Source organism: Cololabis saira, chromosome 21 (genome assembly GCF_033807715.1).
Source record: "Cololabis saira isolate AMF1-May2022 chromosome 21, fColSai1.1, whole genome shotgun sequence".
In the NCBI taxonomy this organism is placed as follows: Eukaryota; Metazoa; Chordata; class Actinopteri; order Beloniformes; family Belonidae; genus Cololabis; species Cololabis saira.
Window position 1 is genome coordinate 9,475,998 of NC_084607.1, and position 27,053 is coordinate 9,503,050.

A 27,053-nucleotide genomic window follows, 5' to 3' on the forward strand; every position below is an offset into this window, starting at 1 on the left:
CACCCGTCTTCACTTCCACACAAGATTCCTGATATTTTTCCCAAATATTTTCACTAAAGGTGTTTAATAGCAAATCTTCCTGTCAGTGCTCGTCTGTTAATCGTCTGTTCGCCCTAACTCGGCTGGATGTCCCGGTGGCATCGACCCCGTCCACCGCGGCCGGCTCTTGTTGGTATTCTGTCAGTGGTCGCAACGCCCACAACCTTGGCTTGCTCGCTGAAATAGTGAGCTCGAGTGATCTGACCTGCAGTTGATTCTCTGCCAGCACAGGTTTCTGATGCCTCGCTGGAGATGGCGGCGTGGCCCGAGCCGAGCTCAGCACACACACACTCGCCCTCGTCGTCTTGCCTGTATGCATGCGCACATTCACACAAAGTCACCTCGCTGTCATGGGTGAGCACTGGAGAAGTCACACATTTTTTCCTCTCCTCGGCGCGTCTGCTGGAGCTTCTCTCTTTATTCACACTCACTTCTTCTTACTTCTTCCTCTTGCCCCCCCCCTCCCTCCCTTCCTTCCATCTATGTCTCTCCTGCCAAACTCCCGCCTCACTCCCTTGTTTGGCTTTCGATGCTGTCACTGGGGAAGTCCTCGCTCTTCCCTGGTAGTCTTGTTTTTATGCCCAAATAACACAACTTCACAAGTAGTTTTTACAGCTCTGGGTTTATTTACACGCCGCAGCTTCCAAACAACGTTTAAAGGACACAAAACGAGGGCCGACAGTAAGCGCGGGCAGGACAGCTTCCTCAGATGTCCAGTGAGGATCTTTGAAGCGAGTTGATAACGGGACTTCGAGTCCAACCAGCGACCCACCGCAACGCGCATCAAGATCACAAAAGTTTCACTCTGTTTTCAAGCCTGCTTGAATTTGCTGCCACGGAAATCTTTGGTCTACAAAACTAAGACTTATTGGCAGTACATGAATAAAGTCAATGAATAAATTAGTGTTGTAAAAAGGAGAGTGCGTAGATTTGTGAATTGGCTTGCTTGTTTAAATCTCCGTGTCTTTGCATGGTGATTGTGTCGCACAGCGCCGTCAGCCTCTTTGGCGCACGCCGCCTCGAAAAGCAGGGGATTACAGTGAAGGGCCTCCTGCATGAGCAGCGGTGGGAGTAACTGCATATGCACTGTACTCTTCCACGAGTCCCCTCCTTGGCTGCTTGCTCCCTCAGATCCAGACAGGGGATTTAACACAGGATCTTACAGTAGCATTGACACTTCATCTTAGTGCTTCCCACTGTGATCAGTCAGCAGAACTCCTGGTGGGATCTACGCAAAAGGCAGCACGAGCAGAAGTCTGTTTGAAGCACCAGGCCTGAACACGTGTCGTGTGGTCACACAAGATGTACCGGTGTACAAGGGATGACCAGTATTTGGACCCCAACTGGTTTTCAACAGAACCCCCTTTCCTTTTTTTTTTTAATCGGGTCTCAGTTATCCAAAATTGATCAATCATTTGCATCATTTGGCCTCTGGAAGCTATTCAGTTATGTGTTTTTGCTAGGGCTGGGCGATATATCGATATTTTAATATATATCGATATATTTTCAAACGCGATATGGTACGAGACAATATCGTTTATATCGATTTTTAAAAAAAATAAATAATTTTTTTTATTTATTTTTTTATGATTTTGATATAGCTTATTTTGTGACAAATTGACTTGAATGTTTTATTTCAGATTTGCACAAATGTTTTGTTATTTGCACAACTGTCAACCTCAGTGGAAAAGTCTGCCTGTTACTGTCTACATTGTATTAATTGCACAGTGTATTTGAATTTAATTGTTATGCAGGAAAGGGATATTTGTTTTATTTTATTCAAGAGGCATTTTTATTCTATATATGCAGGCAGTTTATTTTTATTTCATTTGTTTTATACATTTTGATATTGTGCAGACCTCTGTTAATAAAGGAACCTGTGTGACATTTGGCACGAGGCTTTGTATTAAAACTGACTGTTTTTTTAAGGGTTTGCCTCAGAAAAAAATGAAGCTAACAGAGATGCTATGCTATAATGCTTTGGGGGAAAGCCCAATTATGGCACAGAAAAAATATCGATATATATCGAGTATCGCCATTTAGCTAGAAAATATCGAGATATGACTATTGGTCCATATCGCCCAGCCCTAGTTTTTGCTATGTTGTATTTCTAATGTCTTTGTGTTTGTTCTGCATCCTTAGTTCAGTCAGTCTTATTGTTTCAGTCTATTTCAGTTTCAGCTATATGCTTTTATTTTGAAACGTGGTGGGCAATTTGGGCACAGCTGATTGATGAGAGCACAGTTGTAAGTCAGTGGGCATCAGGGAAGGTGTATGGTTTTTACCAGCTTCAGACAGCGTCAGTATCAGCCTTAGGACAGAATCAGAGCCAACATTTTAACATCTTGCTGTACATGTAAGAGGTTTATTAAAAGCCACAAAAAGTTGTTGCCTGTTCGGACAATCGCCTCATTCCATCCTACGGTTCCTATCTGATCTGCGTTAGAAATGCTTACCTGGTGCCTCTCAGTGGCCGTTTGAATTAATTGATAAATAGACACTACATGGTCTGAAGTGGTTTTAAATGCAAGTAAACGTGTGCGTCTTTAGGTCCTTAGAGCTCAGAGGTGCTTGTGTGAAGTGAAGTAGCCCCAAGTATCTATAGTAAGTGCTAATGAGTGAGAAAACTGCTGGAGTACTCCAGATATGGATGTCCCGGATGATGGTAGAGTACTTCTGGTGAACAGTGATGACTAAACTCCAAGTTGGGCAGTTGCTGCTGAGGAAGTAGAGCACTGGTCTGCACGTTGGAAGTTTGAATCCTGGCCTCCTTAGAGTGCATGTAAATGGATGAATGTTTAGTTTATTTAAAGATAATTTTTTACCTGCTGCATTGTCAAATATGCTCAGAAGTACGCAAATCTGTGGAGAAATGTTCCAGATTACGTGGACTGTGGTTGGTGTCCTTTTTGATCAGGCTGCAGAAATCTACACCATCTGCACTTCTGTGTGGTTTATGTCTGGTTTCAGCTCTGTCCTTTCTTGCCAATATGAATTTTTATTCAAATTACACTCAATAATATATCGTTTATGCTTTTACGTTTAGCTGATGACATATATCCATTGTAATGGGGAACTGCAGTCTGTGGAAAAATGCTTCTAGTCTGGACTAGAAGAATGTTGCACTCTCGAGCCGTTAAGCTTAGGAAAACATCTCAGTGCAAAGGTCTACGGTGGAGCTCCTCTTCACAGTCTGCAGCCAGAAGTTGACCATTCTTCAACCCTAACCCTAACCCATCCACTGCTGTTTCTTTTTAGTTTCCAAGCGAGTTGGAAACAGATTGCACGGTCAATAAAAATGACTGTTTAAGATTTATCAACTCTAGTTCAGTCAGAAATGGAGCAAATTAAGCATATATTTATCAGAGTTGGAGCTGAAGCCCAGCAGACAAAAGGAAGCCCAGCACTGTGACCTATCGTCCACAGGTTTAATTCCAGGCACAAACAAGAACAGACAAGTATCAACGGCAGCAATGATGCAGCTCTGGTACGTCAGCTACGTTCACAAGTACCCGACTCCAAGAGCTTATTGTAGCACATATTGATACTTGAAAACACTGACAAATATTTACATTTGCCCTCGTTTGCATTTTGGCGGTACTCATCCTTTCGTTAAAGCTCAGTCTCGTCGTGAGTCATTTCTTCAACTGGCTCAGGTTGTTAAAAACATGCTCCAAAGAAACCACGGACTTTAATTTCCCAATCATGACGGTCAGCGTCTCGTTATAATCCGCTTGATAAACGCTGCGTTCTCTGTCACTCCCTCATTCCTTTTTGTTGAAGTCTTTTGAGGGTAACAGTAGGAACTAATAATTGTTTACAAATGAGTTTTTATGTCGGCAGCTTTCTCAGCTGCTTTGCCAAGGTCAGAATTTCCATATAAAATAAAGAAAATGCCAACAGGAAGTGGGATTTTCTGGTTAGGATATGTAACTTTAGATGAGCAATTATGGAACATTATGAGTACATTTCTTTCCTTTGTTCATTAACCTTTTAAATTAACTGCAAAATTAAAAGAATAGCAGAAAAAACGGAGCAAAGCAATTCTGAGACACAGCAAATAAAGCGTGATTTTAAAGTTATTGTTGAAAGTTATAGGTGGAGATAAAGAAGAGAGAGGCCTGATAACTGGTTAAGTTTCATCACAGATCTGAGCCGTTTCATAAATACAATATTTTCAGACCCAGAAACCCTTAAACAAAGTGATGAGAGTAAATGATATCAGAATTTCTAAATACATTTAAATCAATAATAGTTTTTTTTTTCTTCTTATTCATAACATGTCATCTTTAATTCTGAAATATCTCAAAACACTGACCTGAGTGAATCCTGCCGGTAATCCTCTGGAGAACGTGTGCTGAACAAATCGGTTAACTGCTGCTGCTGCTGCTGTCGAATCCTCTTGTTTATTCATTGAAGGTCTCAAGAGAAATACAAGTAATATAGATATTAAAGAAAACAATGTATGTGGCAAAGCCTTGATGTGTCATATACAAAACACGAGTTTCTATGGAGTAGTATTTGCAGCATGTCCTTCCTCCTGAGGGCTGTATTCAGGTGTCACTCCTTTGGATTTTCATTTGTGGGAATACATGTCACATGGAGAATTCCCAGTCGTGTAGTGTTTGTGTGAATGGGTAACTGTGGACAAATCGTTCTCGAGGCTTTCTCAGATGTAAGTGTGTGCGTGTGCGTGTGCGTGTGCGTGTGTGTGTGTGTGTGTGAGAGTGAGAGTGAGAGTGAAAAGGACATTAGAGGACTGAGAGCATCCACTGCCACCGTCTTGGGGTAGGATACCTCATGGGGCGTGTTTGGCAGCACGAGCCAGACGTATAACAGATTAGTACCAAGAGCTGCTCGAGGCTGGAGGTGGCTGCAAACGCCGTTCCTCGTTAGATTTTTATTCAAAAATATTTTTTTTTACACAAGCACTCATCTGCAAACAATAAGTTATACTGTGCAAAAATGTTGTTAATCAAGATTTTTTATATTCTCATGCATTTTGGGATCCAATTATAAGGACGTGACCACTTAAAATATGCAGCATGACAATAACTATAACTACGCTGCCAGAGACGTGAAGGATATTTGGAGATGAAAACAGTCTTGCAATAAATGGACAGAAAATACAGAGAGGATGCATGGAAAAAAAAAGGTGCTCACAAATATACTTGGTGCTCTGGAATTAAGAAATAGAAAAAAATCTAAGCTATTTTTTTAAAAACATACACAGTTCTTTTGGAAGCCGATCAACTAAAGGACAGGTCGACAGAGGACACGCTACTTTACACTGTCAGATGAGCAATCTGGGATCTTTTGCATGTTTTTTTTTTTAGTCATTTCTTTTTTGGTTTCTGTTTATTTTCATTGCTATAACAGTTCAAGAATCCAAATGCATGGATGATTAGATTTTGATGGCATCTTGTGGAAAGGACATTCTTGGAAGGACTGCAATGAGAAAGAAATGAAATGCAAAGACTAGAAACCAATTTGTTTCAAGTGGGCTTTTCTTTTTGTAGCCTGGGGTGCTTTTTCCCGTACAGCCATGTAACCCTTTACAGGCCAGGACGCATTAAAGCGGACATAAAGCCTAAAGTTATTTCCTTCATCACTGGGTTATGGGTATGCCTGCACTAATAGGGCAGATCGAGTCTATCACTGATTTAAAATAAAAAAAATAAAAAAATAGAGGCCACAGCAGTGCGTAAGGAAGCATCTCTTACTTACAAAATGGTGAATGATGTAATTTCTCCCAAAAATGGCGTTGCATCCCTCCAGCGCAGAATTTGTCTGTTTATTTCTGTCTTTCTTTTTATCTGCAATTAACTTGAATTTCCTATGATCTGTGGAGCAGTCAAAGTCCATATCCATTTTGTTTTGACTGGGTACGCGGGCACTTGTTACTGTTAGCTGATTGTTGACGGCTGTGACCACAACACAGCGAGACTGTTGTACACACAACTCCTCCACCACCTTTCCTGTGTCTTTGTAGTGCAACTGAGTGTCACAGAATCCTTCCTGCCACCGCCAGAGATAATTGGCACTCCATAAACACATGATAATTGGACTGCTTTGATCCCTGCAATTTCTCACTTTCAGCCAAAAAGGCGCAGCAGTTCTGTTCATGTTTACCACAAGTCTTTATGCGCAGTGAGAAGATGGAGAGTGAAAGAGGGATGGAGAGATTGTGCTTTCTTCTGAAGTGTTAAAAGCTCCTTGCAGGCATGACTTCCTGCACCCAGCATCTTTTGTCATTGTTCCTCCGCTGCTTACGGCCATGACTCATTACTAGCGTTCTCTTTCGCACATGCATTAACACATGTTGTTAATGTTTCATGTTGTGAACGTCTCAAAAGAAAAGAAAAAAGAAGAGACGAGAACTGATCTCTCCTTGTTTGTCCGTGTCTTTTCTTTTTCAGAGAGCCAAAGAGCATACCGTTTTGTCCAGGGGAAGGACTGGGGTTTCAAAAAGTTCATACGGAGGGACTTCCTTTTAGACGAGGCCAACGGCCTGCTGCCCGATGACAAACTAACGCTTTTCTGTGAGGTAAGGGTCCAAACAACTCATTTCAAGTCGCTGTGCTCACTCTGTCTTCATTTTTATTTTTTTTTAAAGCTCCAAATCTTTCCAGAGAAATTTACAGAACAGACTGCACTCTCGAAAAGGGATAATCCTGATTATATTGGGAGATCAAAATTGGATGAGATATTTCAACATTGCACACAAACACCCACATCTTTAGCTGGAATTTGATGTTGAGCTGTGTGCGCGCGCGCGTAAGTGGAACTCTTTGAATTAACCAGAATATATCATTTTAATGAAATGATGATAATAATTAAAAAAAAAAAAAAAAATCAAGGAATCTTGTTGAAGCATCCAGATTTGAAAAAAAAAAAAAATGGTATTCGTGGCTCTGCCTGGGAGCAATCGCAGCTGCATTTCCTTTTTCACTCATCTTTTTTGCCGAAGCTCACCACTATGTTCCTGTTAGTGAATAATGTATGTTTATATTGGTACTACATAGCCTCTGGGTTTCGATCTGTCTTTCATCACTAACATACAAGCTGATTGTCATTCAGCCTGCATGGTGGCTTGGCTCCGATTCCCTTGATCCGAAGCTGGCTGCTGCTCCTCATTGAAAATTCCCTTGTTGTTTTTCAGCTGCAACACAGGGGGCAGCAGAGGTCAGCCGTCCTTCCTCCCGCTCCCCTCCGCTCCCCGTAATGGAGCCGGGGAGCGGGGAAGAGGTTAAACTCTCTGGATATGTTAATGGCCTAGTTGTAATGCATGCACTTATAAATGTTTAAAAAGCATGGCAGTGGCTGTTTAAAACAATTCTAATTAACCCTGCAGGCATGAAGGAGAGCGTGTCTTCTCCTTTTGTAGCGGTGTAGTGTGCAAGTCTGTTTAAAGTGTTTCCAAACTGGGCTTATTGACAGAGGGGTAGGAGGGGCAGCGCTGCCTCTCTGGAGCCATGTGGAATTGGGGGTACAGTTGTGTGTGTGTGTGTGTGTGTGTGTGTGTGTGTGCAGGAGTGTCTTATGCATATACAGTATTGTGTTCTGGTGTGTCTTTTTGGATCATAATTGTGAGGATGAGTCTGTTTGTTGAAGAGGACGAGCAGTAGGGTACATGAATGAGTAACTTTAAAGTGCTGTCTGTGACATTTCCCCCTGAAGGGGAAGGTGGGGGTTGCTGGTTCCAGTCCTTGCCTGCTGCTTCCTTCACTGTAAATATCTGTCCCACAGAGCAGTTAACTAGCTCTTCTAATGAATCACCAAGGCAAGCGAGGCCTCGTTTCTATCCCACGCTTTAAAGACATTTAGTTTTATTTTTAACTCTTGAAATACTCAGCATAAGCCCAGAGGAATTTGTATTTTCAAAGAAAGTTGGATGTGGCGTACATTGAGAAGCAGCCATGTCTTATGTTCTTTCCGAGCATTTCTAGAACATACTGGAAGGCAGGTTGTGGTAGAAAATAGGACGGTCCGGGATTGAAATGTTTTGTTCGGCTGCTTTAAAAGGGTTTTCCACCAGCGCAGGAGCAGGACGGCTGGCAGAGAGAGTTTCCGGGTGTGTTATGGTGGGAGGACGGTGGTAAGAAAGTGAGGAACTGGTGTTTGAATCTCTTTTCCTGGTTCTTTTCCATGTGAGAGTGATGCCCAGTGTTTACTGTCAGAGACCTGGCTCTGCTTTCGTCCAGATGGTGCCATCCTGCATCTGAGAGAGCCCCGTCGCCCCAGAGCCCAGATCTCTCCCTCCTTTCTCATCTCTCATCTCTTTCTGTCTTTCCCTTCAGTCTCATCTCTCATTCAAACCCTCCTCTTTTCGGTATCCTTTCAAGTCTCGCTGCTTTCTTTGAACATCATTTTCATCAGTATCTTACTGTTTCATGCTCACTCTGGCTGTACCTGTCTCCCGTGTCACGCTTTCATTTTATTCCTCTTTTCGTGGGTGCGGTAGTGTCATGGAGGCAGAGCCGCATCACTGTCCGGGGGGAACAGCGGTTCAGCCTCTCCTCGTGACCCTCGGCTCCTGTGATCAGCTCAGTCGCCTCTAGAGACATTGGTAATTCAAATTTAGCACGGGGAATCTGCTATATGTCATGTTCAAGGGGGCCTAAACACCGGCCACTGCACTCTGTCTCCCTTTTGTCTCTTTCGCTCTCCATCCCTGCCAAAGTGCTTCAGACACCTGCAGGTATTTAATGAGGAGATAGCTCCCACTAAAGGTGCTGCGTTGGCTGTCAAAGCCAGCACGAGGGACGGAGAGATAAAAATGGAGGGGAAGGTCGGCCGGTGAGAAGAGATTGAGGGGAAAGGCCTTCTTAGGAAAAGTGGGCACTGTTGGTGGCATCAAGGTGCAAAAAAGGTAAAAAGGGATGCAAGATTAAATCAAAAGGCCAAGATTAGATTCTGTCTAGATAAATGTGTTTTTTCTTTTCTTCTGATGAACTTCAAAGTTAAAGGGGCTTAAGTAATTTTGCTTTATTTCTTACTTCTCTTTCTATGTCAGCAAAGTTGGTAATGTCAAACATTTACTGTCATATCATTTATATCATAGACGATGCAAATGCCGGAGTAATAATAGCAACCATGGCGCACAAGAGAGTCCCAACAACGTCAGGCTGTCATGATTTGCCTCAAGGCAGAGTTGTGGTGACTGACAGTGTGACAGTTGACAGAAGTCTGTTTTACTGACTTAACGGGACAGAAAGAAGTTTATTATGAAACCAACCTCTCAAACCATCAGAAACTGTCCACTGAGAAGCCACTTAAAGGCAACCAGAGGTGGATTCAGAGAGCTGCTGCTGCCGGACATGTGGAAGGAAGCCGCCTCGTCCTCAGAGAACCCGCCCCGTAAAGATTAAGCAATACTTTATCTGTCCTCATCTGAGACAGGCAGACGTTCTGAGTCACTTTGCAAATACGTAGTGACAATTAAAAACTGTGTGTGTCATCTATTTGACGTCACATGCCTGGTAAGTCTCATAGGTGCAGAGGTGAGTGAAATCTTTTAGGTAGCACACACAAAGATGTGGTATTTAAACCCAAGGACATCATAGCTGTCTTTTCAGTTCAGGACATATATTCTGAAACTGATTAAATATCCCATTTGTGTCATTTCTACATCTCTGTAAGAATTGAAACCATGACGTCATTTTTTTCATTCACGAGTTACCAGACTGAATAGTTCATCCCTGCAACAGTCACCATTTTATTGGAGAATAGCCAGGGCGGTAATGGATAAAGACTTGATCAGCATCCGTTTTACTGTTAGTTCTGTTCGAGTTGCTTCTGAAACTGAAAACTGCTGCATATGTAGCTGCTGGCTGAAACTAACTAAGACTTAAAGATTTCCCTTGGGTATTTTTTTCATGTTCTGAAAACATCACTAGGAAGTGAAGCGTGGAGAATAGGACCAAAAAAAGAGGAAACAACGGTTTATTAGACAATAGCTTCTGATGGAAACACAATATGTGGGTGTGGTTTTAAGTACAAGAGGCGTTTTAATCAGATCTCTGTGATTTTATGGGTTTGCTAATAAATGTGGAGAGACGAGATGAGGAGCTGAAGGAGAATGTCGACCTGCATCTTTACCTCCTCACAGAGGACAAAGGAGATGAGGAGGGAACGCTTAGTAAAACAGGCCGCGACACAGTTTCCTGAAGCGTAAACAATCTGAAATGGTCCTCATGCTGATAGTATAGTTGAGTCATGAGTGAACTGATATCGTCTTTTACATTTTCCTGAATCCATTTGATGAGATTACTTTATTCATTGGCACGTAGCTTCTGTGTGATGCTTAACAAGAAATGATGAGAAGCTAAACAAAAAACTGGTGATGACGAGGTTCAACAAACTCGAGAGAGAGAGAGAGAGTCCAAACTCCCACGCGTCGGCTTTGAAACACCCCTGAATTAAATCCCGTCAAACATCGGTGTAATGTCCTCGATCCACAGAGACCTTCACCTACTGTACACCCAGCAGAACCCGGACGACGCTCCGGATACTCGGGGATCAACGTCCAGCAGGACGGGATTCTGGGAGTCTACCCAATGTTCAGCAGGTGCAAGAGGCAATTGAAAATGTAAATAAACTATTATAGCCAAGATAAATGAAATACATGTGTATACATGGTGATCATTCATGCATCCCCATGCTCTTGTGTGGTAGTACGGCTTGTCTGCATACGTGGTTGATTTACTTTTTGCAGATGGACAACATTGATGTGATTCCCTGGGATTTTGTGAGTGGCATCTTGGCTTCAATTAGTTGTTTGTGAGTTCTTTCCTCAAGGATGGGGTGGCGTTGTAGAATAAATGAGTGAGTGTGCTGGTGTTCAGCTGTTTCCTCCTTTTCATCGCGGTTTTGGTGCAGTTCACTTCTCCTATCGGTGGGTAAGCACTTTGCCGGGTGACAGCACCCATCCTTTACAGGGCTCCGCCATATGCTGTGCTGCTGTCAGAGGAGACGACTGCAGATGCTCCAGCTGCTCTCGCCCCGCACACTGAACACCACACACACTAACGCACAACCAGCTCTGGGAGCAGGATAAAGAGGCAGAGGTGGAAAAAGACTCAGGAAGGAAGGAGTTGAGAGAGTGGAGGCAACGCCGCAGCGACTATCTTTTTAATCCCAACAAAGGCTCTTTGGTTGTCCAACTGTAAAGGCAGCAGAAATTGAACACACAGACAACTTTTTGCTCGCCTATTTATTTATATTCTTTATTCTTTGCTCATCAGAGTCTCAGAGCTGCTGCTTTAGTGTTTGTGATCTTCCTGCAGAGAGAAGTGAGCCCCGTCAGAGGAGACGGAAATGGCTGGTGAGCACAGACGTCATGCAGAGGCTTCTGCTCGCTACCAGCGGCGGTTACTGCGTGTGAGCGTCCGCTTGTGTACGAGTTGGAACAAAAGCCGCTCGGGCACAGCACACTTGGCCACGAATCGGTATTGATGCCGCGACACCGGTTCAGTCACTTGACTTCAACTCAGGCGTGAAATGTGCCTGTCTATGCAAATTCCCCCCCAAATACCTCTGTGTCACCGCTGGGTTGGCATGTCTGCCTGTGCGCTGCGAAAGCCACTCTCACACCCATCACATCACATCATAAACCATTAGACAGGAACCTTTGACATCAGGCTGTGACACAATAGGCATTATCTGGTGTCTTCTCTAATGCTGGTTTAACAATAAATATTAAGTGACGACAAAAGGTGCTTTCAGAGCAAACGGCTTACGGAGACTTGCTAAAGGGCGGTTTTGTGCTGATCGGGACTCTGAATTTAAGTAGAAAGAAAGACGAGTCTAAATGATGAGATTTCTCTGCTGCAGACCGGCTCAGTAAAGTTTCACTGTTGGCCCATTCCTCTTAACTCTTTACTTCAAGTATTTAGAGTCTGTTATTAAGCAATGTTTTCCACGGGTAATGTTTTATCTGATGGCTGTTTCTAGCTGCATACTGGTTACCGAGTCATTGTGCACTCACACTATTGAAACCAATCAGTTTTATAAAGATGATTCTGATCTCTGAGCTCCTTCCCCAAAGTAAAAAAGTTTAAAACTTTTACATTTGGTCTTGTTCAGTTCTTTTAGTTTCTTCTGTGTTGTCTACTGCTCTTTGTGCATGCAGCTCACGCAGCTTACCCGCTAATGGTGGTTAGTTGTGTTTTTCTTTAGTTTTCTGCAAACAAACCAAAAGTATGAAACTAATTGCCTCTCATGCACCAAAGGAAAAAAAAAACAGCTAAACACAATGTTGACAGCAAATGTAATAGCTTTCATTAAATCTTTACAGGTTAACTAACTAAGGATGGAGAAAAAAACAAAAAAAAACATCAGCAGCTTGAATTAAGCAAATAGCCTTTAATTAAAGAAGATTAAGCTTTTAACTGTTGCCCTCTTCTTAAAGAAGAGTTTAATTTTCACTCCTGTTTAACAGCTCTGCCTGAACTGCTAGAGGCTTGCTGAATGCTTCCCAAATCAAATATCCGTCATCGCTCTGAGTGATTTTGACTTCTGTGAGCAATATGATCTAAAAGTGGGTGGAGGGAATGGAAAAGGAAGAGCGAGTGCGTAAAAAGGCTTCTGAGTGGGCCGTGACATCAAGCCTGTTTACTCTGGCTGGCTGGAGAGAGGAGGGCGAGTCATGCATTATAAAAAGCCGGTGACGAGTTTTGTGCTTGGGGGTTCGGATGACAAGTTTAAAGATCACAGATCTATTAAGCTGCCGAGATGAAATGTGCTCGTGTGCATGCCTTGTGTGTATTAATGTGGTTTTAATGAAAGCACTCAAGTTTTTCTACACTTCATTATTTGTTTTAGATAACAGATTCACCTCGTCTTTGCAGTACGCTGTGCTCTAAAATATGTCATGCACAGTATTTCCTGCTGACATTTGATTCGCTTTTATTTCTCTAAATTAAATGTCTAAATTATTAGTAATGAATTCCACGATGAAGCCATAATACATCACTGCCATTCCCTTTAATTGTCCTGCTATAAACTTGTATTTTTTTCGTGTTAGAACAGGAAGAAAAACTTAGATTGCGACAATGCTTTGATGTTTGATATGAAGCTCATTGCAGATATATAATCAGAGCTGAGCTGACGGCAGTTTTTAGGCCTCCTCTGATTTTCTTTCTGAGGACTATAATCAACTGCTTGACCATTCAAGAAAAAAACAAAGCAAAACATTGTTTACATATTCCCCAAAACGCCAGTAGGTTTTCTGAGGATGTCATTTTTAAACTCCAAAATAAAAGTAATTACAGTATACTAGGGCTGGGCGATATGGACCAAAAGTCATATCTCAATATTTTCTAGCTAAATGGCGATACTCGATATATATCGATATTTTTTCTGTGCCTTAATTGGGGTTTCCCCCAAAGCATTATAGCATAGCATCTCTGTTAGCATCTCTGTTAGCATCTCTGTTAGCTTCATTTTTTTCTGAGGCAAACCCTTAAAAAAACAGTTTTTATCAGTTTTAATACAAAGCCTCGTGCCAAATGTCACACAGGTTCCTTTATTAACAGAGGTCTGCACAATATCAACATGTATAAAACAAATGAAATAAAAATAAACTGCCTGCATATATAGAATAAAAATGCTTCTTGAATAAAATAAAACAAATATCCCTTTCCTGCATAACAATTAAATTAAAATACACTGTGCAATTAATACAATGTAGACAGTAACAGGCAGACTTTTCCACTGAGACTGACAGTTGTGCAAATAACAAAACATTTGTGCAAATCTCAAATAAAACATTCAAGTCAATTTGTCACAAAATAAGCTATATCAAAATCATTAAATCATTTTTTTTTTAAATCGATATAAACGATATTGTCTCGTACCATATCGTGTTTGAAAATATATCGATATATATTAAAATCTCGATATATCGCCCAGCCCTACAGTATACCCGTTTTATTTAGCATCAAAGATCTTTAACCTTTTTAAGCCATGTAACTAAGCACTGTTTAAGCCACTGATACCACTCATCTCATCTTTGATGGAGGGAATGAGGCTGCTAGCTGTTTGCTCTGCTGCCTTTCGTTGTAGCCTCTTAGCCTTCGTTAAAGGAGCACAAGGCATTTTCAACATGATCATGCTTTCTTTGCCCCAAACAGTTTGTTTGTTGTTGCTCAGTGGCTTGTTTCTATCTTACAGCTAGCACACATTTCTGTCTTTGGGTAGGCTGCGCTCACTGGGAACAATTTCCACAATAAAACCAGTTAGTAGTAAAGAGCGAGAAAGTGTTTTTCATTTACCCCACGCCATCCGCTCTGCTTGTGTTTGTTTGTTTCAGTAGCTATCTCCTACGAGTAGCGAGCTTTTCAGTTGCCTCCAGCCTCCACATTTGGATGAGTCTCAGCACGCTGCATGCGGTCCTTGACACTGTTGGGGAGCTTTCCTTATATGGGCTCGATCTGATCACGTCTTGTCACTGCAGTGTCTTGGTTTCTGCTAATAGGAGTGTTCACGCGTATACAGAATAGACACGACCGGATCTCTAAACAGGAAGTTGGAATGGAAATTTGTCAACAGCATAATAAAATCAACAAGATAGAGCTCATCGCGAAGGATGAATAGTAATTTCATCTAAACTTTGGGAGCACAATTATTTTCATAATTAGAGGGGAATTAAATTGAATCTATTTGGAAAATAGAGCAGCGGCAGTGGGGACCTGCTGCTTGGAATCTGATTTGAGTTAATCGTGATGATATTTCAGTGAGGCTTTTCATCGAATGAGAGGTTTTTGTCATTCTTTTCTCTGATGCTGCAAATGATCTGACCTTGTAAATATGTAATTAAATATTCATTCAGTGAAGTTCTTATTTTCTGTAATAATCAAAGCTAAATTGCAATGGTAAGTTCATGTGGATGTCACACAGAAGATTAATATCATGTCCCATGTTCACCTGATCTTGGTATGGGTTTTTGCCCTTGAAGTATAGGATGTAATCATATTTGGCATTATAGCTCCAATTATAAAGAATTATGCAGCTCTAGTTCTGGCATTGGCCCTTCAACATTTCTGAATCCCATCCTCCCTGCAGAGCTGGGCAGCGTTTATTTTCTTTCTCATTTTGTAACTTTGTTAATTCTTTAGACGAATGACTCAGAAAATTTTAGATTTAGTCAATTTCTTTTGGAATAATTAGCTCTGTTTGGGAAACGGATATCTCAATCAAACAGGCGCCATGCTACACAGAGATTGTAGCGTGTGTAACATTTTGTCTTTATGAACGTAATATGAACTTAGAACCCTTGTAAGTTGCTTAGATGTACGATGTATTTGCTGACTTTGTAGTGCAGCAGTGAAAATGTCTAGTAAAGACATTTGTAGAAAAGTGACTGTGATGTATTCTGACAGTCGCTTCGCATATCATTTGACCTTTCCGAGCTCATTATTTGGGGTAGGTCACAATGGTGAGTGAAAATGCAAATAATGTTAAAGCAAATTAGATTAAAACAGAGGGAGGATGGATGAAACTTTCCATTCAGACGTAGACAGCGGCAGCAAGTGATGTAGAACCACATTGAAGTATCGTGACTGTGCGAATATGTCTGTCCAGGTGCCCGTTCGAGTCAGTGATATTTGCAAATGCAAAGAGCCGAGCAGAAAAAAAAAGAGACCTGGGAGGTAAAAAATAAAAACAAGTTTTCCATAACTTAATGAATTTCATTTGATTAGATTTTTTTTTTCTTTTCAAACTATTTCACGCATGGTGAGACACTGTAAATCCATAAACAAACACATAAACAAGCAGAACAAGATTGATGCATGATGAATAAATCATCTGGGTACTGAAACTCAATATTAACTCTGCGTTGCCTGGAGGGCTTAGAGGGAGCTTACAACAGATCCATCTTGATGTCTTAGGAACGGACTGGAAGGCAAGTGCTTTAGCAAGTACTTATCTTGGGAACTTAATTACCAAAGCAAATGATGATTGTGATGATGGAACGGCAATGACTCTTCATTATTGTTATTTTTTGGTAATTTATTTATTTACTTAGGGTTGTCTACAGAATATGTTTTTTTCTTTGTCATCATAATCAGTGTTAAAACTCCACAGTGATGGAGTTTCTTATTCAGTTGTTGCCGTCAAATCTAACACCTGCCAGACGAAACATCGGCCCAAATGTGCCTCATTTATCAATATAGTCCTGCATTTCTACCCAGGTTGGATACACATAAGATTCATGAGATGTTCTCAAACAACAGAATCTCCTCAAGGTGACGGATTCCTGCAAACAGGTACCAGTGGTTCTTTATTAGCAAAGAAGAACCCAAAAAATGCACCTTAAATAAGAAGAAGAGAGTTAAGTTGTGTTACAATTACAGGAAGATGATGAAGGGAGTCGGTCTTAACACGAACCACAGTGTTTGAGATGTTAAAACCATCTTTTAAAGAGGTTCAGGTTTAGATATGGCAATAGATCCCCATTAGAAAAATAAAACAGTCCAACATCGTCTAAAATTAAGCAATTTTATGTGAATCGCTGAACTGAATTGCAAAAAATAACATCATCTCTGTGCATTGCCTGTGTTCACTCGTCCATTATAAGAGCTTTCTAGGGAGAAGATGCAAAGAGAAAGACGAGGCGGTTGACAGTGACTGAAGATGACAGCTTATGGCCTAAGACTGTCGGGGCAGCCGGTGTGTCTAAATAACCAGGTGCTTGCTGCAATTTAGTTTCTGCCTGGTTAAACAGTGGAATAATTGGTCAAGTTAGCCAGTAATTAGAGCGGCTCTGCCATGTTGCGTCTTAGAGCCCAGCAACGTCTCCACCAGACTAATTGGGCTATTTATACTGAAACACATTCACCATGCTCGCTGGCTTCCCGTCCAATTCGCTTTTCAGCGCTTGTTTATTATTTCAGTTAGTTCTCAGGACACATTGGTGAACTCACCAAATCTTCCTCTCCTCTCCACTGAACTTCTGTCGTCTGCCCTTGTTTCTTTTGTCCATCCATCTGTCTGTTTATCTTCCCCCCCCTCACTTATACACAGAAGTTACATCTCTTATGAATGCCAGTGTCTGTGGAGGCGACTTTTTCCTCCTTTCAGGAATGTTTATGAGCATTCCTGTGAGGGTGAGGTGATGGAGGTATGTCTGTCCTCGTAGAGGCAGCTGTAGAAACCAGGCCGCCCCACACACACATCCATACTTGCTCCTTCCTTTTGAAAAGTCACATTTTTATTTCTGCCCCTGTCATTTCTGCAGCAGAAATGAGTTGCTACGCTGAGAGGCCATCTCTAAATGCAGAAGCCACTGACACACATTTTTATTCTCTTTGTGTGTCTTGGCTTCTTTCTTTTCTCTCTGTCTTCTGCATTTTGTTCTCTCTGCTTTTTATCATTCTTATGTGTTCCTCTTTCCTTTCTGAATCTCTTCTTATGTTGCACAAACCTAAATCAGAAGAAGTTGAGAAATACGTCAACTGAGACATGTTTTTTTTTTTCTCGTCATCTTCATTTGATTTGTTAATATGTATCAGTGTTTGCATTTCAGGCCCATAACACATCCTGGAAAAAAGTTGACTAACACTTTTTGCACTTTGTATTGTTGCCATTCCTTTTCACAACAGTTGAGAAAAGAATAATCTGATATTGAGGACACCAGGCAATGAAGCCAGTAGTACGGCTGTTGGCATGATATTTCTCATTTTGAGATTCTCCACAGTCTCTTTGGTGTGGGTCAGTACTGCGGGCGGGCCAGTCTAATATCTGTATCCTGCATTTCCAGAACCATGCCTTTGTATTTGGTGCAGAATGTTTTTTGCGTCGTTTGAAAATGCATGGACGTTTCTGACAAAAATGTCATCTGGATGACGGCAAGTGTTCTTAAATCCCAAAGTGCTTTGCTGCATTAATGCAAACATCACAGAAGTGTTGTGACCTCTGCTAAGGGCACTCATAGAACCCGTACCCACAGATCCTGGCTGTTGCAGTTGATGCTGAAAAAATCTAGAGAATATTGCCTGTCTTTCTTTAAAAATAAAAGGTGCACTGCATCTAGTGCAGTGTACTAGATGTCAACACAACTTGACAAAGGTTTCCCAGAGTAATCCTGTGGTCATATCAGTTATTGATAAATAATTCAGTTATTTACTCAGTTATTTAATTCTGCACTATTCTGCACTATTAATAGAAAAATATACAAATACCTTTCAGTCTTTAAAAAGTCTTACTTTAAAAAATGAATAAAAAAAATGTGTGATCTAAAAAAAAAAGTATATTATTAAAGGAGCTTGAGGCCGGATTGTGGCAAGATTTATGAAAAAAATCCGTATACATTTTAAGTTTTCTAGTAATAATGTCAGATGAAGCGTTCCAAACCCAAAAGAATGAGCCCTCTAGCGTATCTCTCCTTTGCCTTGAACAGGCTGTGTGCTGCAAAATGTGCTGCAATTCGGTCCCGAATTTCCCCCGCTGTCCTGCGGATGTGACGTCACATGACGCTGCATGCGCGTTCCCCCCGTTCTCCCGTGCCGGCTTCACTGTTGGCTGCAGTACCCCCAACGGCCGTCGTGGTGAAGGGTGGCGCTAGAGAGTCTTATTTCTTAAAAGGAGCCTCAAGCTCCTTTTAAGTCAAGATTGGGGATGGGAATTGAGAAGACTTTTACGATTCCAATTCCATTTTCAATTCTGCTTAACGATTCGGTTCTTAATCGATTCCCTTATTGGTTCTCATTTGGGACAAATAGGACAACAAAGAGGCAAATGTAGTTCCCTGCAGTATTAGCCAGGAACATGCTAACGTTGCTGCTGCTGGGTTGAGAATTACTGACGTTGGTCTGGAGCAGATCGAAAACACGACATTCATTGATTGTTATTGCATGCTTTGTGCACAAATGTTTTTGCATGTTGGTGGTATTTTTCTCCCTTTGACGAATTATCCACTTAGCAAGTTTTGTAAGTCGCCATGTTGTCGTCTTTTTTTACTGAAATGGGACATTTTAGCGTCTATCGCTTGGGCGCCACGTTTACTGCAGCTGCCTTATGCTGATGACGTCATGACGCGAATCATTTGTAAAGCTTGCTAACAATTCCAATCTTAGGATCAATACTAGCCACATCGCAGCCCTATTTTCTTTTAAATGTGCTGCGGGCCTGACGGTCTGGACGTATATTAACGGATGAAATTAAGCTGATGAGTTTCCATTTGCATTCACCGTACCATCCCAGCTTTCCTTCTGATTTAGGGTCGTCTTGTCGTTTATTGTCTCTTTTTCTCCGTATTTCTTCCCCGTACAGACCTACCCTCAATCCTCCATCTGAAGAAAACAAGGCTCCTTGACATTCAATTTCTTGCTATACACTCCTCTTTTGTACGTGGCTTTCCAGGACTCTCTTTGTGCGGGATGAATAGATGGATGGATGTGGCGTTGGACAAATAGCTAGGCAGATGGTTGAATAGGGATGGAAAGTCTGATACTTGGTGTGAGTGTGTGTGTTTTCAGATGTCGCCCTCCCACGCCAGCAGCAAGGTCAGTAGATGGGGATGTTGTGAGGATTTTTGACCCTTTTCTTGACAGCAATTTACTGAAAGCATTTAGGTGGTGTCAGCAATTAAAACAGGGGAACAATGATTGTCCTTTTATTTACCGACCGCTCTGACGGCTCGCCATTGTACACAATGTGATGAAAGAGTTTAATAGTTTAAGAGCTTATTTTAAATTCAATTTGAACTCATATCATAGTGTTAATCCTAACTATACTGATGCTTTTCTACATCCCACTGCCGAATCTGCAGATTCAGTGTTGATGTGTCATTTTCCATGTGTACTGTCGCTGTTTGCTTCAGCACTAATTTGGTAGCCTAAAAGCTCACGCCTTTTCTTCGTTCAGCAGGTTTCTTTTTTAATTGTCTGTGAGTAAAGGGAAATCTTTCCCATGAAAATTACAGGGAGTGTTCATTAACACTAAACTCTGGAAGGATTCGCTCAATGATTCAATGTTTTCATCTGCCAGCTGAAGGCACAGGCAGCGGAGCTCAGGCAAATGCTGGGTTTTTTTAATCTGAATTTCATTTTCTCTTATATTGATAGGTGGAAGATTTCTGCATGATTTAGTGGGTGGATGAGGTAGATTTTTTAATTGTGATTTGCTCTATTTCAGTTTCAGCTGGAAGATGATGTGGATCTTTTGAACTTCAACTTGATTAACTTTCTCTTCAACCAGCGTGGATCTCTTTTCAATTTAACTTACCTACCTTTGAGTGAAATGACACAGCGAACCAGGAACTGTAATTTGTGCATCATCTCTCATCTTAAATGCTGGTATTCAAGAGGATAAAACAAAGTGATACAAGTTTCTGACTTTGTAAATACTCGGTCAAAAGATTCTCTTGGCTCGCTGCCACAACTCACATTGTCGTTTTAATTCATTTGAGCACATATTTCTAATCCTTGCAGTTGGAAGGTGAAAAAATATGTTTGCATGTGTACAGTGTTTCATAGTTAATTGTTCCCAAATCTAATCTGCTGATTGTACTTTACTTTAACGGTCCTGTCAGTCCTAACGGATGTCCTTTCACTTGTATTTGTATTAACACATTTCCTAAGAAACTATTGCTGCAAACAATAACAGACAAATTACATAATTAACTACCGCGTGTTCTTAACCAGACTACAGCGAAGCAACCGATCTTGTTGAATTAAACTATCGTGCAGAAGGGCTTAAAAATGCAAGCTGCTTGTCAGAAATTACTTAGTGATTAGTGTGTGTGATTATGTGTCTGTGTTTGTTTGCGTGTGTGTTTGTTTGTGTGTTTGCAGCGAGTCCTGTTGAGAGATAAATGAGTGCGGTTGACATTGTCTGGAACAGGTGGCGAAATCAGCAGGGAAGACATACAGACAGCTCTCGTGCACACGCTCACTGGCGCTCCCAATCTGACTTCAATGCCGGCGCTTGTTTGAGAGTGTAGCCAGTCTGATTGGATGAAGACAGAACAATAGGTTGCCTTTGAATTGCTCCCGTATTGAGTGGCTGATGTATTGATTACAGAGGCAGAGAACTCGCATTAATCTTTCACAGCATGTTTGACTGACTGACTCATTTTCTCTTTATGAACGTTGCATGCTATTTATGTGTCTCTATGTAAATTAGGCAGCCTCTTAACAGAAAAGCTCATCCTAAAATAACTCTTGCTATTAAGCATCCTTTGACACTCTGTACCAATCATGTATTCATATGTGATCGACAACCAACGTCACCATCACCATACAGTATATGAAGACACAATGCTTTGCAGTTAATTTGCATTTCCTGAATGTGTGTTTTCAGGTGAGTGTTGTGCAGGACTCTGTGAACATCTCAGGCCAGAATGCTATGAACATGGTGAAGGTTCCTGACTGCAGGTTGGCCGAGGAGCTTGGAGACTTGTGGGAGAGCTCCAGATTCACCGACTGCTCCCTGTGTGTCGCTGGGCAGAAGTTTCAGGCTCACAAAGCCATCCTGGCAGGTGAGAATAACTTTTGTCACATCTGTAAAAGGTGATGGATGTAGTCTTATATTTAGTTTTCAGGTGTTAAAAAAAAACACGTGCAGCATAAATGCAAGACGGTGCACTTACTGTTCCTTCATTCTTTGATGATGGTGGCAGGAGATGCTTTCAGACTTTAGGAAGCTTTTTCATCATTTTTGTCACAAATAAAGGAAGTTGCCTTTCTTATTTTTCTCTCCAACAAGGAAACTGGACAATTCTAGCTCCTAGAACTGTTTAATGGGGTCTAACTTTGCATTTACTTTAACCCTGTAATGGCAAATGTATCATATTTTAAACATTTGTTGCATGTTATTGAAAAATAAACTCCACTCCAGATGCAGCCGTTTAGTGATTGGCCGAACCGCCGTAGCTGGACAGGGATCAGTTGAAGCCACATAACTGTACGGTGACCATAAAACACTGGTGACGTAATCAGCAGTCGCCAGCTTGTCAGCTCAAACAGAATTATTAAATGTACCTACAGTGGAGTTATAAAAACCATCCAGTAAATATGGATCAATACAAAACAAATACTTATTGCCATTTTTGGTGGTTAGCACTGTCGGCTCACGGTGAGAAAGATCCTGGATCATATCCTGCAGCGGTTAGGTAGGAGACCCCCATGAACCTTTTAAAAGAAATGAGCAGTTATAGATGAAGAGACGGTGAATTTGACACCCATTCAAGGTGAACGTGTCAAGCGTTTAATTTACATGTATGTATACTGTATATGATGAATAAAAACATGAAGGATTTCCACATTGAAGTCCTTCCCCAGGAACAGGATACTCCTTTGCATTTAACCTTTAGTCAGGTGTAATCATTTTCTGCCTGAAGAATGGATGCACTTTGAGGTGAAAATAATGGATGTGGTCTGCCTTCGCTTCAGAAATACATTTATGGATGTCCCTTCTAAGACGGTGAGTCCCAGATAAGCTCATGGGTGTGTCACTGTATAGGAATAACAGACTGTTTATTGAATGAATATGTACAGAATAAGTATGACTATTGATCATATGTGTCAATGAGAACGACTTTGTAAAGCACTTTGTAGATTGAATTAAAAGGCCGAGTGTGAGACTGTTGTACCATATAAGAGTCAAGAGTTCTCATTTACGGTTCCTCGATGGTGTAATGATTTAGAAGTTAATGTTCTTGCTGGAGTTTCTCGCTGCACCGAGGTGTGAATGTTCGTCTTCACTCGTTCTATCACTTTGGATGAAGTGTCCTCTGAAAGACTGAATCTAACTGTGGGTCTGCTTTGCTGCTTCTTCCTGACATCAGATTAGGTACAATTTAACTGAGGCTTTTACCAAAGAAGTATCTTACAAATAAGGTATGCATTGGCGATAAATGAGTCTATCTGGATAAAATCGCCAGCTTAAATAGCTGTTCTGTGCATGTGTGAAAAATTAGTATTCAATCCTAAAGAGTTAAAAAAACAAAGGGTATCAATAAACCATCATTATACGAATGAATTCTGCTCAGGGGTGTGTTTCCGGTCGGGTTTTGACCATCTGTCTGAGGCCCGAGCTCTTCCACTTTGCTCCACATTAAACATGCGCTGAGGTCTGTGACTCCCTTCTCTTTATTTTATCATAGATATTTTCATGCGTTGTAGTACATTAATTAAACTGTTGTTATTCACACAAAATGTAAGGGGACACACATGCACGTATTAGGAAGTATCAAACCTGTGTATTTTGATTAGATGTGTTGCAGCATAACTCATTATATTTTTAGGACCCCAGTAATACGCCAACAGTCAAATGTGTTTTCTTATTTATGGAGGAGTTGGTCATTATTGGAGGTTTTAGGACTTCCGAGAGTGTGTGTCGACCCCACTGCTCTTTCAGAGTCATGTTCACTCTGAAGAGATTTAAATTGGAGCGGTAATACGTTTACATTTGCTTCTTTTCCCCTTTTTTATTGAGTCATTTTCCCGCCACTGGGATGGCTAAATGTGAATACATTTATTCAACGTCCATGCAAATATGGCGTATTGACACCCGCTGCCCTCGCGTCCTCGTCGGACTCCGCATGAACATATAGCGAATGACACTCTCATGCAAACGCACGTGAAGTTGTTTCAAATATTGGCACTTTAATGACAGCCAGGATCAGGCTGTGAAAAGTTTGAGGAGCTGGTGAACTGTGTCTCTGTGGAGACGAGGAGAGGCTGTTCATTATTGGATTTGTTGAATCGTGTGTGTGAGGAGCCATTTTAATTATGTGCTGCTGTGGTTTGGGGTCTTCCCCTCTCTCGCTTTCTCTCTCTGCTCTACTTGGTTCAGATGACATCCCTCCTCCTCTTGGCCGTTCCCGTGACAACCCTCCCAGCTGTTAATCGCCGTGGTGACGGACAGAGGGGATCAAACGAAGGAGGGAGAGCAACTCAAATTGGCTCTAAACTGACCATGTGGTCTTAATACCAGTTTTCTTTCTAACTTCTCTTTATTTACTGTTATGCACCTTTCAGCATTCCTCCTTTCACGTTCATTCATTATGATTCAGTCTTTCTCTCCTTTTCCTCTCTGTCCTGACTCTTGTCCTCACACCCTCTATTGTCCAGCCTTCATTTCTTTGTCTCTCTCTCTCTCTCCACAAATTCGGCACAGTTTTCTTCCACATCTGTCTGCCCAGTTCTTTTGCTCTCTCCTCTCCGTTCTTCCCTCACTACGGCCACCCTCCTTCACTCTTCTTCCTCCTTCTCTCGCCCCACTCCTTTCTCTCTGCTGCTGCAGTATGAGCTCACCAGCACTCGGCTCCACCAGATAGACGTACTGTAGTTTTGTCCCCAGAGATCCGTCTGGCCATTCAGCGCCGAGTTCGGATTCAGTGCAAATATTTAGTACGTAGTTGTGTCTCCGAGCTTGCTCGCCTCAGGAGTTGTTAACATCCACCGGGGCCCCCGACAGTTGAAAAATAGCCTCTCAGCAAACTCTACAGCAGTTGCAGCAGTGTTCATTAAACAAAAAAGATAATGAATAAACAGTCATTCGTGACTCCAGGAAAAGTCTTCTGTAAATTTGCTCGGGATTCCAGATAGTTTTTCACAGATGCCGTACAATAGTGGCTAAATGGCACAATCCTGGACGGATTCCCACAAACAAACAGACGCTTTCTCTTTGTTAAGGTCAATTTGAATAGCTTGAAAGAATGATTAGTAAGCTTGTCCTTGAAAAAAAGTTGTCTGGCTACAGTACAAGATGAATATGGAAATGTTACATTTACGTATGGGTGGGTGCTTTTGGGCCCCTCAGTTGTGCAGACTTGCTGAGGTTACATCCTTACATGTATACAGCTTCAAGGGACTTTTTTTTGTGTTTGTTTTTTCAGGCTGTTTGCACTTTTTACTGCCAAAAGGAACGCTGGAGTCTGTCGGTACACGTTAAAGTTAACCATCTGTAGCAGAAAACCATCCCCCTGACATTGATTAAAACAGAAAAGAAGTTAATTCTATCTTTGCCACAATCGTAAAATAAAAAAAAAGGTTTAAATTCCTTTCCCCAATAAAACTTTGCTCAGCGACCTCTTTATTAGGTCGGCCCTAACAAAGTGGCCGGTGAGTGTTTCTAAAACACTGGGGTTTTAATAAGTCCTTTCATGATTTAAATTATTTGTTTTTTGGGGAATTTTGACTTCCTTAAATGAAAACATAAACCTGTGGACATTATTGAGGCCCTCATCCACAACTTAAGAACAAATACGACATGTATGAAAATGCTGCAGGGTCTGTCCATTTGTTAAAATTAATTTCATCAATTTAAGATCCGATAGCAGCACGTTTTGACTTTCTGTGTTCCATTGTTCTCCTGATCACCGATCACTCGTTTAACGACAAAGGAATGGATTCTGTTATTATAATTATTCTCGTTTTCACTGGTGGCTTCAGCCGGGCTGATGGATATCATCATGTTTAATGGTTAGCCGCATCAAAGGCCCGATATTAACGAGGCTGATTAATTATCATATCTCTGACTCTAGCATGTCATTAACGACGTGTTAAGACATTTGTGAAACTGTGTTAACTTCTAATTTGGCATTCATTAGGAGCGGCAGTGTGAAGTGTTACCCTGTGAACAATTTAAAATAATAAAATAAAAAATGGTGACAGTTTCTAAATGATACTTCAAAAGTCAAACTGTCCTCTGTGGAGATGAACTCTCCGACTGGTAGTGGACATCAGCCTCACATGTGCTCCAGATACCTACCGGGATGATAAATGCTCACAACAAGATGTGGTGATTATGTTAATATGGTATAGAAGTGTTGAAGTGGCAGAATTTTAACTGATTCATTTAATTGTCAGTTCGGCCAGCGCGACCCGTGTGCAGTTTAAACTTGACCTGTTAGTCAAGGGGCAACTTTAGAAAAAGCCTCCGTTAAGACTTTTGCTCACATGTCTGGGTAAAGTTTGACAACCTATTTTTTTGTTAGAACAAATCTATAGAAGGAATTTTAGGGGTGTTGTCATCTTGAATTGTTTTGCTGGTGACCACTAGAGGCGCTAGAATATTCAAGTTCTCAATTCAGGCATATGGTCAGTCTTGGTCAACCTGTACAATTTATATGCATAATTGTCAAGATTAAAACATTGTATATCTAAGGAAATAGATAAAACAATACTAAAAAAGCCTTTATGAATCATATTGTAATATTTTAGCCAATATTGGATACTAAATATCACTTTTTTATAGACGTTTTTGACATTTCATAGAAAATGTGTTTCACTGCAGAAAAGAAAAAGATGCTTATTATGTGTGTGTGTTAAAAACGTCTATAAAAAAGTCATATTTTTTAACCAATATTCGACAAAATATAGCAATACAATTAAATTTTTCAATTGATGTTTTATCCTTTTGCCTAAATATAAAATCTTGAACATTGAAGATTTTGCGTATAAACTGTACATTTTGACCATTATTGTGACCATATGCATGAATTGAGTATTTGAATGTTACAGCGCCTCCAGTGGTCACCAGCAAAACAATCCAAGATGACAACACCCCTATTATTCCTCCTAGGGGTTCCTTCTAACAAAGAAATAAGGTTGTCAAACTTTACCCGGAAGCGTGAGCAGAGTTATCAATCTTAGGGTTTGCCCCCTGACTATGTCCCGCTGCGGTCACCGCCGGGGGAATCAGAAGCAACATCTACGGTACTTAGCACATAAACAAAGCAGCGAGCTGCTCAAATCAGCTGCGTAACTACTGGAAAGCAGTAATTCATCCCCAACGCAGGTCACCGCGTGTCTTTGAGCGCCCACGTTGTCTCCCAGTATGCTCCTGGGGGTTATGGCCGTGGAAATAAATCATCCTCGTGTGAAGAAACGCTGTCTGAGTGTATTTTGTTGAAGGAGAAACATATTGCATTGAGGTTAAAAACATGATTCACAAAACCAGACTGTTAACCATTTTATTAACAAAATGTGTGAAACTAAGTTTTACTAAATCAGTTATTCAAACTCAGTGGGAAGTTTCCTTATAATAATACAACAGTTTGT

The 27,053-nt window shown here is 41.2% G+C and overlaps 2 protein-coding genes across 5 annotated transcripts in view; one reads left to right on the forward strand and one right to left on the reverse strand.

The window, feature by feature from the left end:
* spop (speckle type BTB/POZ protein) overlaps positions 1-27,053 on the forward strand; it is a 107,841-nt gene that overhangs the window by 60,552 nt on the left and 20,236 nt on the right. For all 4 annotated transcript variants that reach the window (XM_061712539.1, XM_061712541.1, XM_061712540.1 and 1 more), the window contains 2 exons: positions 6,459-6,586; positions 21,346-21,523. In XM_061712539.1, the coding sequence (XP_061568523.1) occupies positions 6,459-6,586; positions 21,346-21,523 (306 nt within the window). The remainder of the gene's footprint in view (positions 1-6,458; positions 6,587-21,345; positions 21,524-27,053) is intronic.
* Positions 25,885-27,053, reverse strand: part of asb16 (ankyrin repeat and SOCS box containing 16) — a 333,586-nt gene continuing 332,417 nt past the window's right edge. The window contains exon 8 of the transcript XR_009770747.1: positions 25,885-25,896. The gene's annotated coding sequence lies outside the window, so the exon portion shown is untranslated. The remainder of the gene's footprint in view (positions 25,897-27,053) is intronic.